Source organism: Tuber melanosporum, assembly GCF_000151645.1.
Source record: "Tuber melanosporum whole genome shotgun sequence assembly, scaffold_45, strain Mel28".
NCBI classification, from domain to species: Eukaryota; Fungi; Ascomycota; class Pezizomycetes; order Pezizales; family Tuberaceae; genus Tuber; species Tuber melanosporum.
In genome coordinates this window covers 285,126-303,109 of record NW_003299090.1, presented here as the reverse complement: position 1 = coordinate 303,109, position 17,984 = coordinate 285,126, and the positions used below count along the sequence as shown (strand labels likewise).

The window sequence follows — 17,984 nt, the reverse complement described above, 5'->3', positions numbered from 1 at the left end:
AGGTAAGATGGCGAGTACATCATATAGAGCCTACATAGATCTCACCGCCCGGCCCTATTCATCCAGCCCACACCCGGAAACAAACCATCGCACCGAGCCACAAATCTGCCGCCGGGAAAAATACGACGCCTCACCCCCACAGAGAGCTCAATCAAGCGTTGCATCTCACTGCGACAGCGCTTCCACCTCCAGAAGTGGTAACAGCAGCGAATTCAACCAGCCCATCCCTCATGTGGATACATACAAACTCCAGCGTCACAGATAGCACGAAAGAAAAAAAACATTTCAGCGAAAGAGACCTCGTGGGTATCATTACCTAAATCGGGGGGGGAAGGGGGCAGAATTCAACACGCAACAGCAGCAGCTGCCATAAGCCCGAGATTTCAATGAGATCATGCATCATCACTCGAACTCTTTCAATTCCTTGATCGTATTATGGATTTGATTGGAGTGTAATGTGCTCAGGGGTATGAACGTTTTGTTGGCTCTACCACCTACGCACTACATATCGAAGTCATGTTTGGTTTCTCCCCTTGGGGGGAGGGGGGGAATTATTGGGAGATCTTGGACAAGGTGCAATGGGAAATTATTATTATTATTATTATTAGTACGACATAGGGTGGGCTGCCACGGTGAATACTATGCCACAATAGCGATTCCAGAAACAGCTATTCTGTTCCATGCGATGGGGTGGGCTTCGTGGCCCGGCATTACACTTTACGATAGTCTGTACCCATACGCGAACAATACTCGAGCCTTTACAAACCGGGACTTGCGAGGGTGGGAGATTCGGGTTATCTTGGCGATGTTCTCATCCTCCCATGAGTTCTGCAAGAAATGTCTGAATGACGTGTTATGATCCGAACGGGAGGGGGGGGTGAATTCTGGTGAGTGACGGCAGGGGGAAAACAGATAAGGGGAACATGAGGAATTTATTTTACATACTCCATATCACCTCGAGCTGAGCGGGATTGGACTCGATGGGACTCGGTTGCTTTCTGTGATGAGTGACACACAGGATAACCACGTCTAACCAATCGACCAGCCCCACCAAAAGAAAGACAAAGGGGTGTATATATATAAAAGGACAATAGCCAAAGCTCTACGGAGGTAAACGGAATTTTTTCGTCTTCATTTTCATTTTCATTTTTTTATTTTAAAAACCTGTTACTGGTCCCAACTCGCGACGGAAGCGTGCGAACGATGGGAGTACCACTCCCATTCATCGCTGGAGTCCATGTCTTCGTCTTCTCCAGTGTTTGTACGGCCGTCAGTGGCTGGACTTGGAGCAGCGCTGGTGGTGTGCTCCGGTCGCTCATCTTGCTCATCCGTGTACTCGCGTGGCCAGAGGCCGCAGGACCAGCAAAACTCTTCAATGGCGGGGTGGATGTTGTCGAGGGCTTCTAGAGTTCAGTGTTAGCAGATGAGATAGGAGGAGGATGGGTGGGGTTACTATTATGGACCAAGCATGGATACTGTCTCTGATCGATGGACTCGTTAGAATCTTGGTCCATGCCATCGACACTCTCAGAATCCATTTCGCTCCAGTCAACGGTTTCGGGTGTCTTATCGGCGCTGTTGGAAGACTCGGCATTCCCGTTCGGGAGCTCTGTGTCTGTTTCCGCTTCAGGGCAAGTGCACCGAAGACGGCACTCCCAGCACCACCACTGCTCGCATTCCTCGCACGGGGGCAAAAGTGGCTTCCAAGTTTCTGCGCGTTGTATAACTAGGTTATATATTGCTGGTGGGCCGACCTGCTTGAATCTATCGCGAGCCATGACCCTAACAGATTCTGAGCTAACAGTACAATTCTTCCCTCCAGGGACTGAGATTGTCGCATCAGGAGGTGGAGTTGCGCCTAGAGCTTCGGTAACATCTCGGTAGATTGTGCATAGGGAAATTGCTTCCCTGACGGCGGGTAAGTTGAGAACTTTCTCATAGTCTTCCTCGCTATACTTTTCGCCACATTCCTGTATTCCTGTTAATATCGACAGTTTGTTTGGGGTGATTGTGGAATCTCGAACAACCTTGCATATGTTGTTGAAGCAGTTTGTGCATTGACGAATTGTCCATCGCTTGCTATCCCCCTCCTCGTTTGGATATTCGCCCGCGATACACGCCATACACATCCATTTATGGCAGAGCCCGCAAACGTCCTGCGTGGATCCGGTTATACCGTAGTCTTTACCCAAGGGGTAATCCGTCGATGGAGGCATTGACCGATTGCACTTGACACAACCGGGGAATGAGGAGACATGTTCGATGCACCTGAGTCGTTGTCAGTTCAGAGTTTCACTGCGAATTGGGTACCCCATACTCCTTGCAAAAAGAGGGTTGGTCGGGCAACCGTTCCATAACTTTATCACGGCATGGTGAACAAAAGCCCCTAAGAACATTCCATCAGTAAATGTCGGGTCGCCCAAATATGTGGATGTCTGTGCACACCTCCGGCAACTAGCGCATCTCTTCCCTAAATTGTCCATGTGCTCACAACTAATGCAGCGCACAATGTTGTCAGCCTTACCGCAATTGGCGCAGACGTCACCACCGCGCAGCCCCAATTTCCTCTCTTCACACTGCAAGCATGGGCCGATATCACATTCGAGAGACCGAGCAATCAAGAGTGTGCGGAAATGAGAAAGCGACAATTGCAACGACTTCCTGGTGTGATGGCTTAAACTCATGGTCCGAATCTCGTAGGGTTCATCGTACACCACGGTGCCAAAACACTGCATCCCATTAGCAATCCCCGATCCGACAAAGATTCCCGGACAGCATTTAACGTACAGAGAGCTTCTTAAGATTAGGCGGAAAATGACTCTGTCGCGCGGGCTCTTGAAAATCCAACAACTTGATAAAATCAGACATCTCCAGCTCAGCACAGGCCCTGACACTCAACTCCCGTAAGCAAGGAGACAACCTGTCGGTGATCTCAAAAAAAATGTCCCTCTTAATGGGCAACCCGTCGAAGACAAGCTTGGTAATTTGAATGGTAGGCACCAGGTTCCGAACGAAGAGGGTTCGGAGAAAAATGGTGAGAAGCTCGTAGTCATCGGGTCGATTGTAAGGTGCTTTGTAGACCGAGAGTAACTTGTGACGCCAGTGGTCCAATTGCTCAGTTGGCCCATCCCATCTCATAACTCTCGGGTTGAGAGCCAGCTCGGGTGGGCATGGACACAGATTCGTTTCGCGCCAGTAACCGGAGTGAGAGAACAGGAAAGAGCGGAGCGGATGGCAAGTGCTCGCTAGAATCACCACTTCGTGAACAGCGAGATAAGCAAGGACGGAGCTAACGATAGGTTCGTGGCATAGGAGAGCAGTTTCAATAGGACTGTACTGTCGGTGGGGCTCCATGATGGTCCTTCACCCCTGGCGAAAAATGTAACTTGCCGCGAGATTCCCCGACCCGCTGTTGTCGTCGTCGTTAGATGGTGGAAGGGAATGGGGATTTTGAGTGTCGAGTGGAGGAGGGTGGGTAGGTGTTGAGGGAGCTATGGAGGGGTGTTGGCGCTGGGCGTTGACCGCTTTCCCCATGGGCTGATCCCTGCCGAAAAAAGAGGCTCCTCAAGTAATACAAGACAACCAGGTTGCAGGGGTTGTGACTCACCTTGGGGCGAATTACGGTGCACCATTGGTATCCTACCTGTATTTAAAAGTGGATGCTTGTTTATTGGGGGCTTGAGGTGGGAGGAAAGTGCTAGTATCTCATTAGTATCTCATACGAGTACTGACTCGTACTCTTACTTGTGTCATACAAGTGGTGTTTGGAGGAAACGGGAGCTTCCATAACACGGTAAAGGTGCGAGTCTCTGCGGATCCATTATTGTTGTCGCGATGCTGCAAGTATTATCGGTCTCGTGGAGACCGTCCGCTGTCCGGATCCCTCGCTGCCGCCTGATCTCATCTTCTCCCCGTTAGACTACCCCACCTTTGCGGGTATGATGGACTGTTGCCTTCAGTCATTCTTGTCATGAATTATCATGCTTACCGAGCCAGTCATTCAATAACAGCGCACTACCACCAATCGTGTTGTGGTCAGGGTATCAGACATTATAATCGCCGTCACGTGTACACGTATGGGAGGTAAACGATGCCGTGTGCTTAGAGCCCGAAAAGAGAGCGACGCAATCTGTTTGGTCGGGATACATACCATACTCTGCGCTCGGTAGCCCCGTAAAAGCAAAATAACCTTAGCATGAGTGCCGACTCGGGTGTTAGACTTCGCTACCCGGAGCAAAAAACAATGACATTGATAGAAAATACATCGCCCAGAATGGGATACACTGAGTACTGTACAGTACTTGTACAGTACAGTACCAGTCCAGCACCCTACTGTACTCGAGTATGTAAGGGCACGAAACAACAGTTTTCCCACCATTTCAACCCGCCATCGAAGGAAGGGACGCCAGTACGAGAACCTCCACCTCGATCACTGATCGTTTAGTTGAAATTAGGCTGAAAAAAAGGGCCACCGCCAAGGTTGTGGCTAAGTGAATAAAATGGCCTCGTACAAGTGTTATTATCAACTGGAACTCTCTCCGAGGTATCTTGGATCTCCGCAGTAGTCTTCCTGGGAGAGACATCCACGCCAGGTAAGCGCTAGAGAACTATCCTGCGGCTCCAGGAATCCCGCCGCAAACATTTCAAACGCGTGTTATTTCCGAGTGACACTGTGTGTTTGCAACACCGGTTGTGGAGTTGAGAAGAGAAGGTATATGTGCGGAATGCCAACCTGTATGGCGATTGATGGTCTCTCTTTTCAAAAATAGAGTAGTCCTACTCTAGCCCTTCTCATTGGAAGAGCCGGTGAAGGCGAGATGGGCCAACCGGACTTTCAGGGAGGATACGGTATGGGTCCTGCACCAAATGGACAAATGCATTCCAAATAATCGAGAGCCAACTTGAATCATCTACAGATATCCCTCGTGGCTTCTCAATGTGACAATCAATCATGTGGGAAATAAGATATTGATACTTGAGATCGCATCCTCGAGAATCTTGAAACAAATCTTTTGACCTGGTACTTTCTTCCAGTCTCAATATCTACGTACTCCTACAATATATAACCCCAACACCTCACCCAACCTAATCACCTAATCGACATCACCGCCACAGGAAAGCAGACAATCTCGAACGGCGCTCTCATACAATAACACCCCCACAAGCTAGAAAATCCAACAAAGAAAGCTATCCATTTATTCAGTTACCGATGTCTGGCTCAAACCCGTCTGAATCAAACCCTCATAGGAGTGGTGCGGAGCACCCTCGCAATCAGGATCGACCGGCCAATAGCGGTGCGGAGCACCCTCGCAATCGGGATCGACCGGCAAATAGAGGCGCACAACCGTTCGTGAGCTTTGACGACATCCTCATGGACATGCCTGACCGCCTCCCCGTCGGAGACCCTGATGACCCCGAGAGGTTGAAGAGGGAAAAGAAGGAAAAGTCTAAGAGGGTGGCCTTTAAGAGGGCTATTTTGAAGGTTGTTTTAAAGATTCGAAGGGATAAGAGCAAGGTGAAAGCGAAGGAAGATTAGATAGGTCATTGATGAGTTCCGAATTTTGGGAACTATGGAATAGTTAGATAGATAGGTGTGGTAGTAAGATCTTGGATTGGAATGGCTATAGTTGATTAACTTTGGTGAAGTTTCTAAGAAGAAAACGCGAATTCGGGAAACACAATGCAGGTAGAGTGAGTATCATCCTGTATTTGGCCGGCAAAAAACCGAATTCGTCAAGGTATGATATATAGGGCAACACAAAGAATACCTATTGTTCCATTGGAGATGGTGTAGGTGAGTGCACCCACACTGACATTCATTTAGCTGTTCAAACCTAAACATCTTCAGTCCGACCAAAGATGTGTGCGACGTTGACGGAACAATGGTAACTCCCAACGTATAGTAGAGCCGGTTTTTTTTTTTTGTTACCCTGCTAGAGGAATTTATCGTGGGTTTATTACCGATGCCCAAGCAATCTATCAACCCCAGTACTTGACTAACCTATGTTTTGTATTTACTACAAGATTTAGGGAGCCTGCAACAAGCACAATCTACGTCGTCCAACTAAGCCCGTTGGACCTTATGTCAGCGACGAACGTTTTTTTTTAGGTTTGAATAGGTAAGACATCATTAATAGCCTTTGTTTGACCCGTAATGAAGCTAATAGGTTACCAGAACGTCACAGCGTTAAAGGCGGATGTAGGAACGCTAAAGGGGGATGTTGAGGGGCAAAAGACATCCGTTGCGGCGATAAACACTTGCTTTGCAAACTTGGCTAAAGGCACTAAGGAAACTAAAAACAAAAAACTCGACCAGGTGGTTGCACTGTTCGGTGTCTATGCTTTAAATGAAGGGTATTATACATATAAAGGGCCCAGAGACAGCGCCAACAATTCGGCCTACGCAGCAGTCTATATATATCAATATCGGCCTGATAAGGTCTCGGAGTCCAAGGGCGACAATGCGGGAATGCCACTGTTTAAGATGAGGCGAAGCATGAATTTGTGATGGCCTTGAGTCCTTTAATTTGTTGGGGATTCCTTCTTGGATACACGGGTGTCACTAATCATGGGTCAGGATTCGTTCGGCAAGCCTCTGAGACGTACATATAGATGGTTTTAACTGTCGGCGCCGCTGTTCGCTCTCACTAATACTGCTATTTTTTTTTATGAGGCGTTTGCTCCGGCGCATAAAGGCTTGAGGTTAGTTAGAGTTAATTCAGTTCTTCCATACAAAGGTTTTTTTTGGTTTACAGAGTTCACATAGCACTCGCGATGCACTCATGCCCGTCTCCAGCGGACCGCCAGAGCGGTGTCTGGTCATACCTGGTGTTACCTATATTAGGATAGCTGTCGGTCCAGTCCAGCAGTATCCTGACAAATCCCCAGAGCCGATTCTTGGGCATGCTAGGAGCAGTGTTTGCTCCACTTACAAGGTATCAACTCTTTCGGGATTGGCATCACTCTGTTCCCGGAGCACCCACACGATCCCTTCATGCCCATTGCTGGTAGCCTACTAGAGTAGTGTTCAACCATGCATAGTGTCAGCTGTTTCGGGATCGAGGGGAGATTCGGCTCGCACAAATTTGCGTGTCGAGCAATCACAAAGATCCTAGGGCAATGGCCGGAAGGGGAGGGGAGGGGGCATTTAGGTTTTCTACTAATCTTTTACGCTTTCGCGTCGATGGACTAGACGGATCATTTGTTTTAACTATTGAGACATGAGAGATGCATCACGGAATATCAATCGGGATGTGACTCTACCTCTATGGTGCGCTACTTACTAACAAGCCCAGCAGCCAGGGGTCACCAGCGGAACCGATGATTTTAATCCCGATAAAGCTTGCACACGCAACCCATGTTCAGTTTTATTATTAAGCAAACTCCCGGCACTCTTTCCCTACTCTCTACAATCCCACTAGCAATTCTTGCCTCTTGTCGGGGCCATGAAACTCACAAAACTCTAAAAACCGCTCCAAAAAGGAAAAAAAGAAAAAAGTGACATAATTTCATAAATTGGGACTAGTGCAATATCTCAACTCTAAAAATGTGCGACCCGCCCTATTTTTACCTGTTTACATTTCGCAAGCAGGCCATCTCCACACAAAGTGCCTCACCACCTTCAAAGATCACTGTCTTTCCGGTTCATATTTCCAGAAATTAAAATCATAGATCAATGGAGCGGCAGGTGTCTGACACCTGACAGGGGCAATTAGGGCCTTTTTTCCTCTTTTCTTTTTTGTCCCTTGAGTCCAACATAATATCTTCTAGGTTATATATGGGCACAACTGGGGATTGATGGTAGAATGGGTCGGTGAACCGGAGGCTCCAGGGTATTTAGGGATCGGTTGGTTTCTCCACTTTCCGGGACCACTAATTTGTTCCGGTTGGCGCCTGCATTATGCAACTGGATGAGTCTATGATAACAACCCACTTTATCAACAGCTACACTCGAATTATCTATTTATTACATGCTAGCAGAGGGGGTACCGTAGGCAAAGCCACAATGATTGAGTAGAATAATTTACCTTCGGTTTCCAGTATATCTTGTCCGGAAAATGCTTTGAAGCGGAATTTACCGAAACGTTCTGAGCTTATTTTACTCTTGTTATTCTTTTCATTTTTTATTTTTCACCGGGACCAAATTTAGAGCCATTTCCCCCCACGTCCCCCGCGAATTACGGGGGGGGGGGAACGTCCCATGTGGCTGAGTCCAAGCTACTGGTAACTTACACCTTATCGGAGGATTGTGCTAGGGACAAGGAGGGAATAGAATCTCTCAAAGCTTGATAATTAGGAACTTGGAGTGAGACCTGCTGTTGGACGATTGGAGGTTTTCCATGGGTGTTATTTGGATTTTGGTCGGAGCTTTCCTCATTGTTTTCTGAGCCTCAAGGGACATTCTGACCTTTTTGTTAGCCGTGTACGAGTCGGTGCTTGCTGCAAAATTCGGGAGATCCACTATCTCCGTCAGCAATTGTAATCTCCGGATTCGTATGCATAGTCGAAAGCTCTTGAGAAGGATCAGTGTTTTCCTGGCATGGTTATAAGGTCGGCACCCGACACGTGTTGGATCTTATGAAGTGGCATTTGCAATTCTGTTAACTTGTCAAACTGTGGTAAAACCTATCCTGGGGTGGCGGGTGTATGATAGTGGATCTCATGAGATTATACGGCATCTTATCTAAACAAGCTGTGGGGGGAGGTATCGTAATATCGTGTTGCCTTGGGAAAAGTAGTTCTTAGGGTTGGTGAGTTTTTAGTAAATATTTAGGACACGTTCGGCGCGTCACTTTTATAGCATGAAAGTGACATATGCTATTTTCAACATTTATGGTGGTATATCTTTATCGGTACTGTACTGTACATGCCAAACAGGGCCTTCGTTAATTAGGATATTTTTATTATATTATTAATAATATTATTAAATTTTTGTTGTATCCCCCCTTTGCTAAAATAATCTGATCTTATCTCCGATCTCGCCTGATTGAGATACTCGAGTAAGATAAACACGAATTGGTACACGGCTAACATAATGGCCCGCATGTCCCTTGGTTGGTGTCTCGCGGGAAGAAAACGCAACTACGCTCAACCTACATACCGGCATACAAATTTATCCGTTCAAGTAGTTTCTCGGAATATTGTAGCTCCTGCTGATCAATTCCAAGACAAAATCTTGAGCTCTGTTGAGTTAGCGCAACACTAATACTCTGCTGCTTGTATGGAGCTGTGTTTCGGGGGGTACCCGAGCCGGGAATGGAGGGGAGCATCTGACCCACTCGATTCGGTGGCTGCAGTTATGATACCATGATATAATCAGTTCTCTTGGTCTGCGCGATGGGAATAAAGGCAATTTGATTGACTATGGAGACGTGACGAAAGAACGCGGATGTATAGATGTAAGTTAAAGACTGATGATAATACAACCAAACGAGATGGGGAAAAGAGCCAGCGTTTATTCTGTGATAGGTGAACGATAAGAATGACGACTGGAAAAGCTTTTCCTCCACATGATATAGGCTATTTATAGTCGGTATCAGAAGTGTAACGGATGTTCTTAGTGATGGGCGATGAGATAACAGGAAAACGAGAAGGCAAGGAGCGAAACGGATATGAATCAATGGCTCGAGTTATATGTTTCAACAAGCTCATCAGTTTTGGGAGGAATTGGTCAGCCTCAAGTATCCATGAGGCTGTGCGACCAACCCACGCTCAGTCAGAGTGATTACAAGTACAGTACAGTACTCGACTGCGGGAATTTTATCGGTCACTACTTTTTTCTTTCTCTTTCTTCGCCAGTATCTCCACAATGTTCCGGGTAGCGAAAAGCAGGAACTATCTCGGATTTTAACCGACAGTAATAGCTCCTTTAATCTCGATTGTTCTTTCCACGTGTCTACTAGTATCAATGGTACGGTTCTCAATGATGAACCTAAAATGCATGCGTGGCTGTCTCCCTTAGTCCCACGGGTGCGGTATCAAGACATCTGGGTCCTAGCATGTGGACAGCGTGGTGGGGGCATTGCTGCTGGGAACCGAGGAGTTTAGGATCTGATATGGTGGTAGTGAGAAAGATGAATCCGGTTATGCGCACTTATTATGCCATTGGAATACAGGTGGGAAAGAGCAACGTCAAGTAATATAAATTGTTTTTGAGAAGGAAGCGAATGGTGGTATTTCTGACAAGTTGTTGCCTCAGCTCACTAGCCATTCATGAGTTATGTGACCGGGTCGTGGGGTGATACTCGTACTGCCGTTGTCTTTTCTTACCCTAGCTTTGCTGCCTGGAAGAAGTATTAGTCGCTAATCAATGTAATAGACTCTCTACTAAAGTAGATAGCTGGGAGATTTGAACCGATCCCGGAAGCAATAACCTAGGGGTTTGGATATCATGCGGGGGGGGGGGGCGAAAGAAAAAAAAAAAAAGCTACTTAGGGACCAGGGCTACACATTTCTGGAATTATGAAGGTGTTCTGGACTATCACGTTTATTTGTTGGCGCTCTTGATGGATGCGGGATGGAGCATCGCATGGTATTTCCTTGATTCGCGAGGAAATATTCCGCAGAACTCAGCAAATATTCGCATATCTATGACCGAAAGATCCCATTGTCCGGTGATAGGTTGAGGAGAAACCTGGTGGCGCAGCAATTTTTGTACGTATTTATATAGCCTACGGAAGAAGGTGTCCTCAGATATCCACGCGATGGGCTCGGGAATGGCCAACTATAGAGATTGTGAGCGGCGCATTGGAGGTAGATACTATGAGGAGCACTCCTGAAACGAGCTCGGAAGCGTATATGGAGGAGAGGGCAATGAGAAAGCTACCTGAAATCACATTTCTGCTCTGGTTGAATTTTGCATTCTACTGGTTTACCTCCATTTCGATGGAATCCTGCGAGAAACTACCGCCGCTCGGGGGAAAGGGATTAAAATCAATGGGTGGTGAGTTAGGGATGGGAGGGAGGTGCATACGATGCAAAATTGGAACGAATAATGACTCAGGAGGGGGAATAGACAAAACCCACCATGGGTCTGTCATTCGGAACGTCCGTTACAAGTGGACGAGCTTTGTCACGCGCTAGCAGTGAGGATAGGTTCAGCAGATTTCAATACTGATAATGCCCCTCTGATAAGTACATTGCTGATCTGTTTTCGGGGCCTGGTCAAGGTGGATGGGGAATCATCGACTGTGCGACGAGTTTGCTTTACTCTCCAAGTGTTTAGTACCCTTCCACTTAGCAATGCCTATTTATTACTTCTCGCTTTACAATGGAGGAATCATTCTTAATCTATTTAAGCCTACACTGGTTTGGGAATCTCTCGGCCCATCTCGTTCCAGACAGCTGGAACATGCCATTTCTCAGATATTTCTCGGGACGTTGGGTAGCCCACGCGAAGCGGGGTTCTCTAATAACGGGATGCCAATTGTGCTGGAGATATTGGGACAGTATGGAAACCACATATCCGGTATCGGAATGCCATCGCTGTGAGTTGCTTTCCGGGAACATGAAGAAGTCCTAAGATCTTTACTGGAACCACATTGTCGCCCCCAATTGCCCAGATCTCCGCTTGGCAATCCATTCAGGTGTGCTGCGGGGGTTTGGAAATGAGGCATTGGCGAAGCTACTTCTGGAACACCGAGATGTCTACCCCAATCACTCGGGTAACGAGGACCAAAATCCACTCTGATATGCTTCGGCGAAGGGCATGAAGGTGTGGTGGGGTTTCTACCGGAATGTGAAGATGTCAATCTAAGTTTCCCTGACAACAGGAACCAACCTCACTCCGGTATGCTGCTGAAGGAGTGGCGAAACTGCTACTTGGGTGCAGAGATGTGTGTTTCCTGGTCGCCCAGATGTGAGTGACCGAGCGCCGCTAGGGTGTGCAATTGTAGAGGTACACGAAGGGTGGTAAGGTTACCGCTGGAAGGTGAAGTTATTGGGTCATATAGGCTTGATGAAAACACAGTACATCACTCCCGTAGACCACATGAAGGGGCCTTGGAAGAGCGGTGAAGCTACTGCAGGAACAGGAAGATGTCGACCCCAACCGCGTAGGTAAGGTTGATCGGACACCGTTGGGATTTGCTGCTGTTTGGGGAGAGTTGAAGCTAACAAAAGCTCGGGAGCCTGGGGAGGCCACGATGGGCAATGGTCCCTGTTGAATCACCTGTTGGGCATATGGCTCTGAGGTATGCGGTTCAGTGGTGTGAGGTTATGGGTTGCTTTCATATCCCATCTTGTTTGGAATAGGTTATTGATCTTGATTTGGCTTCCTTTATAATGGCTGTTATTTCAAACGGGGGGGCGTTGGTTTATATTGCTTTTAGTTCTCTACTGTCCTGTAGTCCACCAATAACTCTGGGTTCCGGAAAGAGTTATCAAGGTGGTTATGGATTGTGTCGAGATGATGGTGGATTGCTCCTTCGCTTTTCTTGTGCTCCGGTGAGTCTCCGTCACTGCCGGGGCGCTTCTCTACATTTCGTTCAATCTCTGTACTGAGTGGAACCTCCTTTAATTTTCAGAGCTGCTATCCAGGGAGACAAATACCTCCTGTCCCGCCCTTATCTGGCCTTTCTGCCAATCAACTATGGAGTCATTTTTCATGTCCGGCTGTGCTTGACCACGGCAGTCATTTCTACCGATCCATCATTTACCCCGTTTCATAAACCCTCCAGAAGCCTCCTGTTGATGTTATTTCATGAACGCCCGCCCATAGATTCATGCTTACATTGTCTACGTATCATAGAAGCACAAGGGGGATCCCCCCCTTTGTTAACTCGCATCATTTATCGTGATTACCGGTGCCTTGGTTAAGTAGATACCTCGTTATAGAGCCTCCTTTTTATACTTTATATATTTTGCTTTCTCAATTTACCGCCTTTTGTTTTCCCAATGAGCAATAGATGGACCCATGGACATAATAACAATCATAGGCAAATTCGCTTAAATAGACTATTGCCATCTTGTGATGAGCAAGTTGGCATTGGCATTCCAGAACCTGCCGCAGGGAAAAAGAAATTGGGCTCCAGAAGTCGCGATTCCGCAATTGTCTTGATTAAAGGGCTAGTTGGTATTCCACTTTCTCACTCTCAATTGACCTGCGAACCTTAACTTTCATCTCTACAAGCTCCCAATGAGGCCGGTAAACCCCTTAAACATTTTTACTTTCCCACTTTATGATACCTTCCTGCTCAGCAAGATGTCCCGACTTTGTGCTACACGCAAATGGAGCGATGAGATTAGCACCCTACTTCGGGCACTATTTACATAAAAAAACTGGAGGCCAAAGTAAATCTTTTTTCAATACTACGCTTGCTAATCGATTCTGAGGAAATGTTGGGAAAACAAATCTGTGAAAAATCCTGCGGACTTTGGTTATAGTCCTTGGTGACGGGGAAAATTATTTATTTGCGGTATACCGCACAGAGCCGTGTCCCCCTTCCAGGAGCTGGTGTGTCTATGGAAATGCGGAATAAAAAGGTAATAAGAATAGTAGTAGATTCTCTGGTAATAATCGAGTTGTCTCAGATACAAGAAAGGATATAGCGTCGCTATGTACAAAGATCGGCATGGGACCCTCGACCAGAAAGCTGTAGACGAAGGTCGGTCGGGAAGCATACAAGAGGAAAAAAGAGAAAAGAATAAGGAGAACAAGAACAACAAACAGCTAGGTCTGACAAGAAAAATAAAGTGTCTGAATGAAGCCTTTGAGAGCATAATGAAATCCTCATAAAAAACAACAGTGTGTCCATGGTTGATGGTCGAGTGAGATTTCATGAAGTTAAGAACCATGATTCAAGTAGCTGGAAGCGGTGCTTAGAGCGCTTTTAAGTGCTTTTGGGTGCATCGAAGCCAACTGATATATCGCAGGTGATGTGGCGTAGAGTTCTAAAAGGTGGCTTGGTTGTCATATATGGACCGGAAATCTTGATAGGTTTAGTGAGGTTGTTGCGGTTGTTGGCGGGTAAGGCACTTGTTCTGGGTTTGTGTTCTAAGTCATTGGATGATGCGGAACGAGTGGTTTTCCCAAAAATACCAACGCTTGGTGGCTTGGCTTACCAGTGCCGTTTCGCAGAAATCAGGTTATCACGATGTACAGATGTTTTCCTACCCTTTCCTGTCCTTGCGTATATGGTTTCTTGCTCTTAGGGCATGGGATACCGTTCCCACGGCAATAATAAGTGATTTTTTGTAAGCGGGATTGTGTAGAGGGACACATCATAGTTACTATGATAAAAGTAAGCCACCCAGTGGAAAAATTTGGACAACCCCCCCGGTTTGGTAATGGGGTTTGATGTAAAAATTCTCTACCCCGGTTTGGGAGTATCCTATGCGGGTCTTGATCTGAATTCACAGTGCGATTCTGTGAAAGACTTGTCTTGAGAATTTAGTATCTGATTGGGTGTCGAGGAAGATATTAATCCTGAAATAGGCAAACTCGCTCAACTGGGTAGTATACAAAACGGTTTATATCTAATTGAAATTAGGATGGGATGAAGATGGCAACCTTCAGGAGCTCGGCACCAATTGAGCTAAATTTTCGAAATTGTTAGTGATCAAGGACTGTATGCTCGGGACTCTTTTCGAAAGGAAACTGTGGTTTCTGGCCAATTTGCAGCCAGTGCGCTCTCAAGTTGGTGGCATGCGGTGGGAATTTCTTAGTTTTAGGATAAAAGGTTTATAGAGAGAGAGAAAGCTAGCAATAGAGCAACACCTTGGGATATAAAATATTATAAGAAAAATCCAAAATAACAAGGCAAGGAAGGCAGAAATTCCAGCCGTATATCTGACCAGCGCCAAATCCCTCCCCTAATATTTATCTCCCACATCGACCTGAAATCCCCATCAATAGGCTCGCGCCTAAGATGCCACCCCACGAACCCCTGCACCCCCCACCCTCCCGTATTCACTCCCCTCGGCTGCCGGGAATATCCATCTCCCCACTGCCCTCCCCTGATCTTCGCAATACCCCGCCACCATCTGCCCTACCGAGGCTAAATCTGTGCATTTGACTGCGCACCCCTTACCTGCACAGACTGCCAGATTTGCACTGTTGCGGGTCATGAAAGTTGTACTCGTACATCGTCTCCTGGTCTGGGTACACTGGGGGGATTTCCTCTCTTGGATTTAGTTGGCCTCGGAGTAGATGTCGCCGAGAGTTGGTGATTTTTTCGGTGGTGGTGCACTTGAGTTGGCCACCACGAGGGATGATGCGCGGGTGTGTGTGTAGAGGGGTAGTTGGATCATGTGTGAGCGGGTCGTGGAAGAGGGATGGGTCAATGGTGGGGAAGGCGGTAGAGACACTGAGGAGGTGGAGGAAGACGATTGAGGAGAGGATAATAACGAGAAAGTTTTTCGATTTCATTTTGGTGGTTTTTGGTGGTTTGGTCTTTTATTGTTGTAGATTGGTGGTGTTAGGGAATGGTTCTGGGAGAGAATTGGTGTTTAATGCTTGTGTTTTGTGAGGGTAAAAATCCCCTCTGGTAAGGGTTTGGACTGGAGAACCAGGAGAGAAATGAATTGCTTTCTGTAATCTTATCCTTTCTTGAACAGAGAGGCAGATGTACCCTTTGACCTATGTACAAGTTGACGGTGAACGCCACAAGGCTTCGCTTCTTTTTCTTGGTTTCGACGGACCGTGGTGATTTAAAGAGGAGGTGTCTCCTAGGCCTCATGCTTTTCTGGTGGTTACCGCTCCGTGAGCCTGTGGTAGTGTTACCACTCTCTCATGTCCAGGCATAGTAGAGTGCGAGAGCTGTGTTCTCTGGTAAGTATCTGGCTCGTTGGGAATGACCTCTTCCTGTCCGAGCAGTATTTTCACCATCCCCTCATGTCCGCCCCCTGCGGCACCCGATATTGGTGTTGCTCCGAGACGACTTTGTTTGACGGGGCTGACCTCCACACCCTCGAGAAGTATTTTTATTACTCCCTCATCTCCATTCTAAGTGGCACCCATGAGTATGAGTGGTGTTTGGTGGAGATAATCTGGGTTGTCGGGATAGATCTCTTCTAGATCGAGTAGTATTATTTTCACCGCTTCCTCATGTCCATTCTGAGCAGCAAGTGAGAGTGGCATGAAGCCGTTATGATTTCCCCCATCGGGGTCCACATCTCCTCGTCCATGGCATCTGAGGTGTCGTCCTCATCTAGTCTGGTATGAAGATATCTGATGATATCATCTTTATTGGGGCTTATAGAAACCCTTACCGCTCGTCCGGGAAGACGCTTTTCGATCTCTGCCGGGATATGGGGCCTTCCAGTGAGGAATATTCCGTGTGTCGCGGTGTCTTCCAAAGGATTTAATTTAGTGAATTAAGAAGTTTGACTCAATGCATTCCCGCACATTCATCCAGGGCGTCAATGCATATTAATGTGCAACGTGACGACATGATGGTCAGTAGCATTTCGACGATATCTGGAAGTTGTGGCCCGGGTCCACCAATGGCACTTGGTTGCTCTCTAACGGCCCGTGATATTTCCTCCGGAACTCTTTCCATTTCGCTGACAACCTGTTTCAGCAGGGAGCCCAGCATACTCGCTGCCGACTGCTCCTTCCAGCCCGCAAAATCAAAATAAGAGCAAGTGACAGCGGTATTTTGTCCTCTAATTTGATCGCACAACCTGTGTACCACCAATGAGCTAAAATCGTGGCTTGTTAGCTCTCTTTCTCTTCGCCACCAAGAGGCAATCCTTGTTACCTGATAAATATCTTGCCGACACCTGGATCTCCATAGCAAAAGAAGACTGCGCTACCACCTTCACCTTCCCCACTTGGTCATACCAACTTCTGAATTCCTCAGTTTGTATAGGTCGTTCCCCAACATTGTCGACACGGCGCTGTTGAATGTCGCTGTGCAGTATTCTGGGCTCCAGGGGTGACAACTAAATTAGGTTGGGAGCTGAGACCGATAATTGGAAACAGTATAGTATTGTGCATTGACAAAATTAATCATGATTCAACAATCGGTGGCAACCCACCCCTCTTCATCACCCCACACTCTTAACAGTACCTAAAAGAATTGCTCTAAGTCAACCAAGAAGAAACCATTCTGCTCAATTCTTTTTTTCAATAAACTATGCCTCCTATTCTTCGCAGTCATGCCAAAAAACCTATTCCCTCCACACATCTCTCTGAGTTTACCAGGGGGAGGATTCTCGAGTTACACGAGCCTCAGATGAGATATCAGCAAATTTCCCACTACCTTAATATCCCCTACACTACTGTCAGAGACACAATTGCAAAGGGACATCAAGAGAGCAAGGAGAATAAGGGTAGAGGAAGACATCCTAAAACTACCAAGTCACAGGATGATGCTATGGTGGAGGAAGCTCTTAAAAATCGCCATACTACCTATTCTGACATTGCTGAGCAAGTTGCTCCCAATGTTTCTAGTAGGACAGTAAGGAGAAGACTTGAAAAAAAGCATCTTAGAAAGTGGATGGCACAAGAGAGAGTTCATTTGGATAAGGATCTAGCTCAAGAGAGGTTAGAATAGACATTAGCTCATAGGCATTGGACAAAGGAGATGTGGAGAAGGAAGGCAATGTGGGGGGATGAGGTAGCTGTGGAAAGGGGAGGAGGAAAGAGGAGAAAATAGGTTTTCAGATACCCATATGAAAAATGGAATAAGGATTGTGTTGAACCTAAGGCTAGGAGAGGGGAGAGAGGGATTAGCCAGATGATGACTGGTTGTTTTTATAGTCAAACTCATGGTCTTTTTTTGCCTGTTTTTCCTGATCCTTCTTCTGCTAGGGGTGGAGTTACTGGGAAGTCAATTATTGATGTTTATGATCATTATGACTTTCTAGGAATATGGGAGAATATCAGAGAAAGGGCTGGAGAAGAAGAGGTATTTTTTATCATTGACAATGCTAAGACTCACCTGCCTTTTAGGAGATGGCTCAGAGGACAGGAAATTACACTGATAGAAATTCCTGCCTATTCACCAGATCTCAATCCAATTGAAAATATTTGGTCTCTG

General features: G+C 46.8%; 1 protein-coding gene; it reads right to left on the bottom strand.

Annotated features, from left to right (window-relative positions):
* Positions 1-1,120: 1,120 nt before the first annotated feature.
* Positions 1,121-3,785, bottom strand: GSTUM_00008338001 (uncharacterized protein). XM_002839994.2 has 6 exons: positions 2,788-3,785; positions 2,446-2,729; positions 2,318-2,386; positions 2,028-2,268; positions 1,454-1,970; positions 1,121-1,403 (listed from the first exon to the last, which is right to left on the bottom strand). Exons 1-6 carry the CDS (start codon positions 3,352-3,354, stop codon positions 1,168-1,170), a joined length of 1,914 nt encoding a protein of 637 aa, XP_002840040.1. The 5' UTR covers positions 3,355-3,785; the 3' UTR covers positions 1,121-1,167.
* Between the last annotated feature and the right edge of the window lie 14,199 nt (positions 3,786-17,984).

Excerpts from the sequence above, each read along its gene's own strand:
- GSTUM_00008338001 (XM_002839994.2), bottom strand. The coding sequence starts at position 3,354 with ATGGAGCCCCACCGACAGTACAGTCCTATTGAAACTGCTCTCCTATGC. Across the intron at positions 2,387-2,445 it reads AGATGCGCTAGTTGCCGGAG|GGGCTTTTGTTCACCATGCC; the intron begins GTGTGCACAGAC and ends GAATGTTCTTAG. Across the intron at positions 1,404-1,453 it reads TCCATGCTTGGTCCATAATA|AAGCCCTCGACAACATCCAC; the intron begins GTAACCCCACCC and ends ACTGAACTCTAG.